The sequence below is a fragment of the Raphanus sativus genome, chromosome 3 (assembly GCF_000801105.2).
Source record: "Raphanus sativus cultivar WK10039 chromosome 3, ASM80110v3, whole genome shotgun sequence".
In the NCBI taxonomy this organism is placed as follows: Eukaryota; Viridiplantae; Streptophyta; class Magnoliopsida; order Brassicales; family Brassicaceae; genus Raphanus; species Raphanus sativus.
Window position 1 is genome coordinate 12020364 of NC_079513.1, and position 10091 is coordinate 12030454.

Genomic DNA, 10091 nt, shown 5'->3' on the forward strand with positions numbered 1-10091 from the left:
CGTATAAATATATCGTATATGTGGAGATCTTTATTACTATTAACTTCTAGGTTCACCAACGATAGAATTTTATTATTTTATATTCAATATATCTTTTGAAAAAAAACATAATACTTGTCTTTCTTTCTGTATTATAATTTTAAAATAAAAAGATAAAAGTAAATAAAAAATAGTAGTTGCCAATTTTTTAGAAAATATATTTTTAATACCGTCGCCAGAACACTAAATCCTAAAACTAAAATACTAAATCTTAAATCTTAAACATTAAATCCTATACTTTTGAGTAAATCTTAAATCTTTGATAAATTCTAAACACTAAAAAACATATAAACACTAAATCTTAAAAATACTAAACATTTAATCCTAAACTTAAGATAAACTAAACCCTAAATCATAAGCCCTAAAAACCCTAAACCTTTAGATTAATCATAAACCCTAAACTAAACGTTAAACAATAAATCTTAAATACACTAAATTCTTAATCCTGGATTATAAACTTGTAATTTTAAATATTTTTAAATCTTAAATACACTAAATTCTTAATCCTGAATTTTTCAGCTCCGACATCGGCTTGTTTAATTCGTTTTGTTTTTCTTTTTTCTTTTTAATTTGCTTTGTTTCCGGTCACTGTTTGATTGTCAATTTATTTTGAATCTGGTAAAAAAAATTATTGGTCTTTTATATATTTCTTCCAATGGGTTTGGAAATACAAAATTTTTGGTTCCATTGAGCTGTTTAGAAAAGGTAATTGACAGATCTATTGCGGATAGTGGCAACGGATCTTACCGGCTTCAATCGTTTATAGTTCTTCATTTTATGGTGATGGAGTTCTTGCTGAAATTTATGGTTACTTCGAAAGGCAGCATGAAGTTCTATCGAACGGTAATTTCTTTGACCCTATTATTATCAATAGAGCAAAATAGAGAGTTGTCTTATCTCGGTGACTCCTACTGGAGTAATAAAAAGAGAATGTCAACCGTTTTCAACTCACTCTGAAATGTGGTGTTTTGGATTAATACGAAGAATATCTCCTTTGAGATTCATCTATTCCAGAAATAAATATGAAGTTTTATATAAAAAAAAAATTTAGTCATCTATATGCAAAATAGATGTGTTAGTTTACTTCGGATTCCTACTGGTATATTCCTTTTTATTTTTGTTTTGTTAGTTCTTATTGTTTATAGTTCTTTGCCTTGAAAGTTTAATAAAAAAAAAAAATCTAAGTATACACAAAATGTTTATTTGATGTTTATTCTTATTTTTCCCTTAGTTCAAAAAATGTTTATTCTTATTTTTGTTAATAATTTGAGGTATATGCAAGATTTTTATATTATCCACATAAACAATAAAAATAATGAACGTTCTTGACTACATGTATATATGGTATATACAAGATTTGAAAGCTACTGATGTATTTTATGATTAATTCAGAAAACAATTGATAAGTTATATTTGTAAATATCACATTGTGCATGTTCTGCTTTTAGCATACTATTATCTATTTTCCATTCTCCATATACTATATGTCCATATGTTCAATGTTTCTTTTTCTGCTAAAATCCATATGTTCAATGTTAAATGTATACTTATGTGTTTTAGACATTTCATCAGACTTTAGATACATATTTATAATTTGGATTTGGGATTTAAAACTAAACATCACTATTGAACATATAACGGAGATAAGTAGAGAGATTTAAGATGATTTGAAGACACTAAAATTCATAAAGTTTTCCACAATAACTCGTTCATGTGGTTATGTCCACCGAAAAAGAACCTCGCATTTAAAAGTTAGGTGATGTCAAGGCATCCTTGGATGTTTTAATAAAAAAAAAAAAAGTCAGGTGATGTCACTGAGAGCTTTGACCTACAAGAGACTACGAAAAAAATAAAACAGAAAAACATAAACCATCGAATAGGTATGAAAATGTAGAACTTTAAACAATTTTTAGAGAAATCCATATCAAAAACTCACATATATGTGTCTATATGGACAAATACTAAATGGTTTATCCATATTGTTTTCAAATAATGACCACTGATATGTTCAATGATTTTTCGTTCACATTTTTTTCCAACATAGTACATGTATGTTCACAAATCCACGCATATGTATCTATAGTCACATATGTTGAGTTACATGTTCATGAAATTGATTATATGTTCAAAATCAACAGAGTTAGAGTACAATCAAAATCCGTTGTAGTCTAGCTGGTCAGGATACTCGGCTCTCACCCGAGAGACCCGGGTTCGAGTCCCGGCAACGGAGAAATTGTTTTTTAATTTTTTTTGAATAGCAAACCGGATTATGGTTCAGTAAACCAAGAATTATACAATACCAGAGGGAAAAGGAAAAACCCTCAAGCCGGCGTTTTGTCTCTGTTTCTGTCAAAGTCGACTCCTTTTTTTTTTTGAGATTAGAGAGAGAAAATGCAGAGGATGAGATCTTGTCGGTCACTGGTTAAGCCTCTCTTGGAGGAGAGCAGCAAGCTTCGAGGGTATTATTGCACGAGCTCCTCAGAAAAGATCGTAGCTTCGGTGCTTTTCGAGAGATTACGCGTTGTGATTCCCAAACCAGATCCTGCCGTCTACGCCTTTCAGGAGTTCAAGTAAAAGCCATCTCTCCTTCTGTTTCTCACCTTTGGTTTCAGGAGCTACATCATTTTGTTTTATGTAATTGCAGATTCAATTGGCAACAGCAGTTTCGTCGTAGATACCCTGATGAGTTCTTGGACATTGCTAAGAACAGGTTAAGTCACTTCTTATCACTTTGATAGTTTTAATTTTTTGTTGAGAGATCATTATGTAATGTATCCGGAATGCATAAATCTGGTCAACGGTTTCTTAACTTTGTGTCATCTGGTCAACGGTTTCTTAACTTTGTGTCATCTGGTCAACCCAATTAATCTTTGGTTGATCTTTGGGATGTGTGAATAACAGAGCCAAGGGTGAATATCAAATGGACTATGTGCCTGCTCCCAGAATCACAGAGGCTGACAAGAATAACGATAGGAAGTAAGTTTTTTTTTTTATTATTAAAACGACATGGGACTTGTCTTCTTCTTCTTCCTCTTTCGCTTACTGCTTGCGATTACAGGTCATTATATAGAGCTCTTGACAAGAAGTTGTATCTACTCATCTTCGGCAAGCCGTTTGGAGCTACTAGTGACAAACCTGTCTGGCATTTCCCTGAAAAAGTCTACGATTCTGAGCCTACTCTTCGCAAGGTGATGATGATGCTTTATCTCCCCTTCCCTTATTCTAGTGTTTATTGTTATGTAAAATTTTGGTGTTTTGCAGTGCGCTGAATCTGCTTTGAAGGGAGTCTTGGGAGACTTAACTCACACTTACTTTGTTGGGAATGCTCCAATGGCTCACATGGCTATTCAACCTTCTGAAGAAACACCTGATTTGCCATCTTACAAGGTTAAACAACAAATCTTTCTGAGATTAAGAAAGCATTCAAAGACTCATCGGTTACTTAATCTGATGGATTCTTTTGAACCTTCCCTTCTTTTGTTGTTGTTGTTGTTGTAGAGGTTCTTCTTCAAATGCAGTGTAGTAGCAGCATCGAAGTACAACATCAGTAACTGCGAGGATTTTGTGTGGGTAACCAAAGATGAGCTTTTGGAGTTCTTCCCTGAGCAAGCTGATTTCTTCAACAAGATGATCATTAGCTGAGAGACTAGTCTCACTCACCACAAAATAAAACCCCTTTTTTACCTTTCTCTTTTCCTTGTGGTTCTGATTAGGGAGGAACATTGAAAAACTTTTGAAGACATTACATATGGTGTGTGAAGGTCTTTGTAACTTTTACCAAACCATGTCTCTTGTTTTGTAGTCACATGTGTTAAGTGAGGTTTACGTGGAGCTTATGCAAACCCTAAACACCAAATGCAGTTCCTCTCTCTAGCTTCACATAATCATATATAGTGCGTACAATGCATAAAAAAAACAGCCTTGTAATCATATTCATATTCGTCATCAAGTCTCGAGTCTCAAACTCAATTTGATTATAAAACATTATTAATCGATATAACCAAAAAGAAAAATCAACTGTAATCTGGATCACTGAATGAAATGAATACCAAATGATTATATACACAACATTGTCTGGTAACCGAATCAAACATCATTTTGTTTCGGGTTTAATATTAGTTCTTTAACTTCATGAGTTTTTATCTATGTATTGCGTGTCAACTGTATTGCAACTTATTTACCAGTCAAAATCCACACAATATATTTTTTTCCTTCACATGGTATAAAGTAAGGTTCATGGAGTGATGATCTTTGTTTTGTAACCAGTATCCTTAAATAGACGCGATAAAAGTAGAGGCGAAAAAGTCGTGATGTAGTGTAAGCCACAAACTACTAGTTAACCAATAAATATGGATTAGCGAGAGAAGAAAATATAAGAGAGATCTGATCATTTCAAAATAACAAAATAACAAATCGGAACATCAAAAAAAGATATATAGAGAGAATGGCATCAGCAGAGCAAAAGGAGGTAGAAGAAAATGGGTCAATGATTTCAGGCTTGTTGGACAAAGCCAAAGGTTTCTTTGCGGAGAAGCTAGCTAGTGTTCCGACACCGGAAGCCACCGTGGACAACGTGGACTTTAAGGGAGTGACACGTCAAGGTGTAGACTATCACGCCAAGGTCTCGGTGAAGAATCCTTACTCTCAGACGATCCCTATTTGCCAGATCTCTTACGTCCTCAAGAGTGCCACAAGGTTTCCTCTTCTGACCTTTTTCTCTCTTTTTGTTGCAATTGTTTATGAACCGTTTGATGTACATGACCTAGCGTAATACCAATTTTATATAATACTGAGAGGTTCTTTTTTTTTTGGAAAATTATAATAGCTTAGTTTAGTTTTTTTTTTAAGTTTAGTTATTCATGTGCACCTATTCATTTGATGATATCTGACAGCTATTAATATTGAATCCATAACGTTTATATCTTAGTATCTTACACATGTTAACATAATACTAATACCACGTTCTCGAAATGATATATCGTCTCAGGTTTGTATATTACATAAATAAATAGCTTAGATTATAACATGTGCATACCAGTAATTTGTTGTGGGACGTTAGGCACGTCGTGTAGGTTCATAACATGCTAATTAATAATTTTCGTGGTTGGGTAGGACGATAGCGTCGGGGACAATACCGGATCCGGGTTCGTTGGTTGGGAACAATACAACGGTTTTGGACGTACCGGTTAAGGTGGCTTATAGCATAGCGGTTAGTTTAATGAAGGACATTGGCTCGGACTGGGACATTGACTATCAACTTGACATTGGACTAACCTTCGACATTCCTGTTGTTGGTGACATTACCATTCCTGTCTCTACTCAGGGCGAGATCAAGCTCCCTTCCCTTCGCGACTTCTTTTAATTTCAATTATGGGTTGTCTTAATTATCATCTAATGTTCAATAACGTACGATCCGATCCACAAACATAGGCGATTCGGAGATTATCAATTCTGCATTTCTTTTTATTTATTTTTATTATTTGGATTGTTAAGGATATTTGTTGGTTATGTGTGTTTGCATGGTGTTGTTTATGATTTTAACTAGTCTCGTGCATAGAATAAAACTACAAATGCCAATATGCAATAATACCTGACTTTGAAGATCAAGAGTTTGAATAGTGACAACAAAAGGAAGTATCATTTAGCATTAGGCTCCTGAGTCCAGAAGATATATACTTTTTAGTTGTCATCAAACAAATAACCAAAATGACCATCCGGTTCCACAATTTCGAAGGGTTAGTGTTAAGTGTGAACTTTTGTCCATGGTTATATATTTTTAAAAAGATACTAGTAAGACCATCCACAATGGTGGATTCCACTAAGTAATCCTTAGCTATTATTTTACTATATTTCATTTTAATTGAATAGTCAAAGACTTTAAATAAAAAAATGAGTCCAATGGTGGATTCATTGAGGAATCCTTATATTCACAAATAAATGATCCAACCTATATTCTCCATATCAGTTGCCAATTGTAACAGCTCCACAGAGTGTCTGATAACAGAGTATGACACACTCTGTATGCAACATAATAATATCCTTTAACGAAAAATCAGAGAGCCATCATCAACCAGTGTTTGATGCAAAGAATGACCTTATCACAACGCTTACTTGATTCCAAGATTAATCTCCTCAAAATCCAAATCCAAAGCAGCCAGTGTTACTTCACTTTCAAGCCACTCTCAAGAAGCTGCATCGCCTTGTCTCCTCTCAGCAAGCAATGTTTTCGTTATGCTCTAATACAGAAAGATCTCAGAGAGTACCTAGTTGTTCACATCTGCTCTAAGTCTATCCAGAGACAGCTCTGTCCAGACTTGAAGCCCCGCAAAGCTCAGAGCTGTTGATGCGACGGAGAACTGCAAGTACCTCACCCCCATTAGGAACTATGATGACAGCTTCGCCACTTAAAACTTAGTCCCCACCAGACACTCAATCTAATCATATTAGCATGATGATGCCATCTGCAGCAAGCAACACAACATGATCTCACATCAGTATCACAACTATGTATCCGATCAAACTAAAAATTGACAGTTTGGATCAGAAAGAGAGAAACTTTTGCAGAAAAATTGAGCTGTAAACCAATAAAAATGAACTCTTTCAGAATTGTACAGCAAAAGACATGATCCCACGTTGAAACCCATCAACAAACATCAATTTCAATATGTATTAAAAAATAAAAAAACTGGAGAAAATTGAAGAACACAGAGACATGAAAGGAGGAGGAGCTGGGGAAGATTCAATGCAGAAAGCAAGCATAGTTATACAAAAAAAAATCGATCAAATAAGCACGAAAACCTGATGGGTTGGATATTCTCTTTTAGCACAGGCCTCCTGCATCTCTAACTCTTCTTCTTACAGAAACAAAAATCAATCTCTCTTCTTACAGAAACAAAAAGTATTATTACAAAAAAAGCAATACGGTCAACACTGACCTTTTTTGGGTTTAATTTTCACTTTTCCAGAGCTGTCTCTCCACATCCGTCAAAAAGGGATCGGATCAAACAAGGTTTTAGCTTTATGAATCTTCAAAAACACTAAATCAAAAAAATGAAAACTTTTATGAAGGTAGTGAAATGGGTACTTGAGACTGTGCAGAAGCAGATGTTAAAGAGGGACAAAGACGCAGACTTGGAGTGTCAACAAATGCCAATGATGATGATTAATGATGACCATTAACAAAGAACTCGATCAGAAGCAAGGGAACTCAACAGTCTGAAGCTTTACAGGAGCAAGAACACATCTTGGAAGTGACGAGAAGGAAAAAGAGAGAGAAGAGAGAAGGGGATCTCAAGCTGCCAGCTGTGCTAAGGATCAAATCCTTAAATCCCTTGGTTAAGGATTGATCCTTAGGTTATTTAGTTTAAATAATATTATTTTAACTAATTTGCCTAGGTTAAAACGCTAAAGACACTCGACGGACTCCTGTTGCAGATGGTCTAATACTACTAACTAAAATAATTGTGATTAGAGAGCAAATATATTATACTGCTAGGCAGCAAAAGTGAGACCATGTTGTAGGTTTCATTAGAAATTCCGGAGTAGTCAATATGTCTCTTTAAAGTTTAGGTGAGCTCCGACCCATTTCCCTCCATATTTTTGTTTAAATAAGAGCAGATAACAAAGGAGGAACAGTGTATGTAACTAGATTGTCACTCAATGTCACTGCATCCGATATCCTCCTTGTCCTTGTGTCGGAATGGTGGGTTTAGTAAACAGTTAATAGACCTCAATGATACGATATTCATTGTACGAATATGGGCTTTAAAATAAAAGTCAAAGATCATAAATATGGGCCTATAACATCCGTTGATTTATAAGTCCAACAAACGGCTATGATACTGTCGCATTAGCCCTACCTAATACACGCTCTATATAAACTAAACTAAAGATTTCTAAACTCACACAGCTTTTTAGGGTTTATGACTTTTTCCACCCAGCCGTTTCTGTAATTCTACTTAGCAGTCGAATTAGTTAATCTTTTCTTCTTCTTTAGTTTAGATCTGTGTCAAATGATGCAATGAAGAGTTAATATCGGAATGGTTTAATAGATCGTGTGGGGCGAATATCGTTCTCGCGAGATGAAATCCGATTATATTATGGTTCGTATTCGCTGAGCATCGAACTTTTAGTTAATAACGAGGGACCTATGGGTGAAACGCTCTAATTCAATGCGTATTCAAGCCAAGTTTACCTTCGTATATTCATATATCGGGGAGATTGCCTGAATCTGTGATTTCAATTCCTGAATTCTATTATATTTCCGATTAAATTTTGGGATGATGTTTTGTTTGATTGGTTGATTGAGATAAGCGAAGGACCCAGCAGGGAAGCGAGTATACTCATGGAATGAGGCTTCTCTAACAATATTATCAAACCTTCGTAGATAGAGTTTCTCCAAGAGATCGTTGACAATCTGTTATTGGATTGTCGTGAGTTCTTGGTGTATAGTTTTGTTTTTAATATTTTGAGTTTTGGAGAAAGCAGGGATTGTGTGTATCGGCTTAGTGCTAACAATGCGCTTTGTACGAAAGATTTCTCATGCAAAATCAATTTTGGGGCAGATGGGCAGTTGTGATTCATATTTTCTATTGAATAAGCTCAACAATCATCTTCCCCACATTTTGTTTTCTTTATACAATTTTTTTTCATTAGATTGGTCGGAATCCGTAACTGATCACGAAACTACTTTTTAACACATCTCTATATTTCAACGGAAACTACTGGTGGAAAGTTGGGAACATTTTACTTTGATCACTAGTTAACTTTGCTCCAATGTTTTATGATTGAAATAATCATATCTGAACTGACGAAAAATATTGATTATACAAATCGATTATATAAAGTGTCCCTGAATCACGATATAGGAGGAGCGTTAAGAGGTGGCTATACAATTTGAGGATGTACTCTTCAGATTGATAGCCTCCAACATTCTTTGTCGACCAGATTCTAAATGATAAGAATCAAAACTTAAAAACCCATTTCTCAATCTTACCAATTAAACATGAAGTTTAGAACATATCAGAATCGTCTCCTGGAAATTTCTAGATTTAAGAGTTGTGGCTGTGGTCAGAAGGCGAATTGGATGCTGTTAGCTCCTTATCTGGATTAGTCGATCTGGCAATACGAAGAATTCTGATCCGGAGCTGTTATCTGGCGGCTTTGCTGTATCGTGTTAAGATTCTAATTTGCTAGGTTGTATAGCTGTACCGCTTTTATTCAAATTCTCTGATTTAACTTGTTGGTTATCAAGTTCAAAAAAAAAACTTGTTGGTTATCCCCATTTTAATGCGTTTGTCTACTAAAGAATACTAGGTGATTTTCCCATCTGCATAAATATTTTTGAATTTTAAATATTTAAAACCAAATCAGTTTTGTTAATTGCATTTGGTTCAATTTATTGTAATTTGTAAATATATTTTGGTATTTTTTATAATGAATTATATATTGTTTTAGAAAAATAAAGTGGTATCGTATTATCTAAATTTAGTTTGGATCAATTGGCATTCATATTTTACCTTTTAATCATTTTACTAGATATTGACCCGAACTTTGAAAGCGTGGAATATTTTGGAAATAAACCAAATTTATATGATATAAATTTGTATTTTTAATTGTGTATCTATATTTAAATGTTACAAATGAAACATTATATTTAGTGTTATGAAATTCGACTCTGACCCACGGTTAAACCGAAAAAACCGGTGATCCTATATGTATTTTGGTTTGGTTTTAAAAAGAAAAATTGTTATTTAAAAGTTCTATAAGACCCGCAAAAAAGTGCTAAAATACTGGACTCGACAACCGGTTAAACCGATGGATAATCTATTATGTAATACAATTTGACTTAAATTGTCATATTTAAAGTATTATAATTCATGAATATTTAGATTAATGGTGGATATTATGAATGTCATATTCCAATTTTACAAAAGTTACCTATACAATTTTTTAGTCAAAATAATTAAACTATAATTTAAATTAATATAATTTTATGAAAACAAGATAATTCATTTATATAACCCATATGGTATCAGTTTTACTTATATTTT

At 33.8% G+C, this 10091-nt stretch overlaps 2 protein-coding genes, 1 long non-coding RNA gene and 3 other non-coding genes across 6 annotated transcripts; 5 read left to right on the plus strand and 1 right to left on the minus strand.

Moving 5' to 3' along the window:
- The first annotated feature begins 2196 nt into the window (after positions 1–2196).
- Positions 2197–2269, plus strand: TRNAE-CUC (transfer RNA glutamic acid (anticodon CUC)). Its single transcript has one exon. It is a non-coding gene; the product is annotated as a tRNA-Glu (tRNA).
- Positions 2270–2362: 93 nt separating this feature from the next.
- On the plus strand, positions 2363–3895 carry LOC108844536 (uncharacterized). Its single transcript, XM_018617802.2, has 6 exons — positions 2363–2609; positions 2684–2749; positions 2941–3015; positions 3098–3227; positions 3301–3426; positions 3538–3895. The coding sequence occupies exons 1-6, from the start codon at positions 2431–2433 to the stop codon at positions 3679–3681; spliced, it is 720 nt and encodes a 239-aa protein (XP_018473304.1). The 5' UTR covers positions 2363–2430; the 3' UTR covers positions 3682–3895.
- A 588-nt stretch (positions 3896–4483) lies between these two features.
- On the plus strand, positions 4484–5516 carry LOC108846535 (desiccation-related protein At2g46140-like). The gene is made up of 2 exons (XM_018619761.2): positions 4484–4734; positions 5152–5516. Exons 1-2 carry the CDS (start codon positions 4484–4486, stop codon positions 5399–5401), a joined length of 501 nt encoding a protein of 166 aa, XP_018475263.1. The 3' UTR covers positions 5402–5516.
- Positions 5517–5956: 440 nt separating this feature from the next.
- On the minus strand, positions 5957–7436 carry LOC130508980 (uncharacterized). Its single transcript, XR_008943132.1, has 3 exons — positions 6975–7436; positions 6838–6890; positions 5957–6500 (listed from the first exon to the last, which is right to left on the minus strand). It is a non-coding gene; the product is annotated as an uncharacterized LOC130508980 (long non-coding RNA).
- A 913-nt stretch (positions 7437–8349) lies between these two features.
- LOC130510325 (small nucleolar RNA snoR145) lies at positions 8350–8492 on the plus strand. Its single transcript, XR_008944002.1, has one exon. It is a non-coding gene; the product is annotated as a small nucleolar RNA snoR145 (small nucleolar RNA).
- Positions 8493–8519: 27 nt separating this feature from the next.
- LOC130510317 (small nucleolar RNA snoR135) lies at positions 8520–8664 on the plus strand. Its single transcript, XR_008943994.1, has one exon. It is a non-coding gene; the product is annotated as a small nucleolar RNA snoR135 (small nucleolar RNA).
- Positions 8665–10091: the final 1427 nt, after the last annotated feature.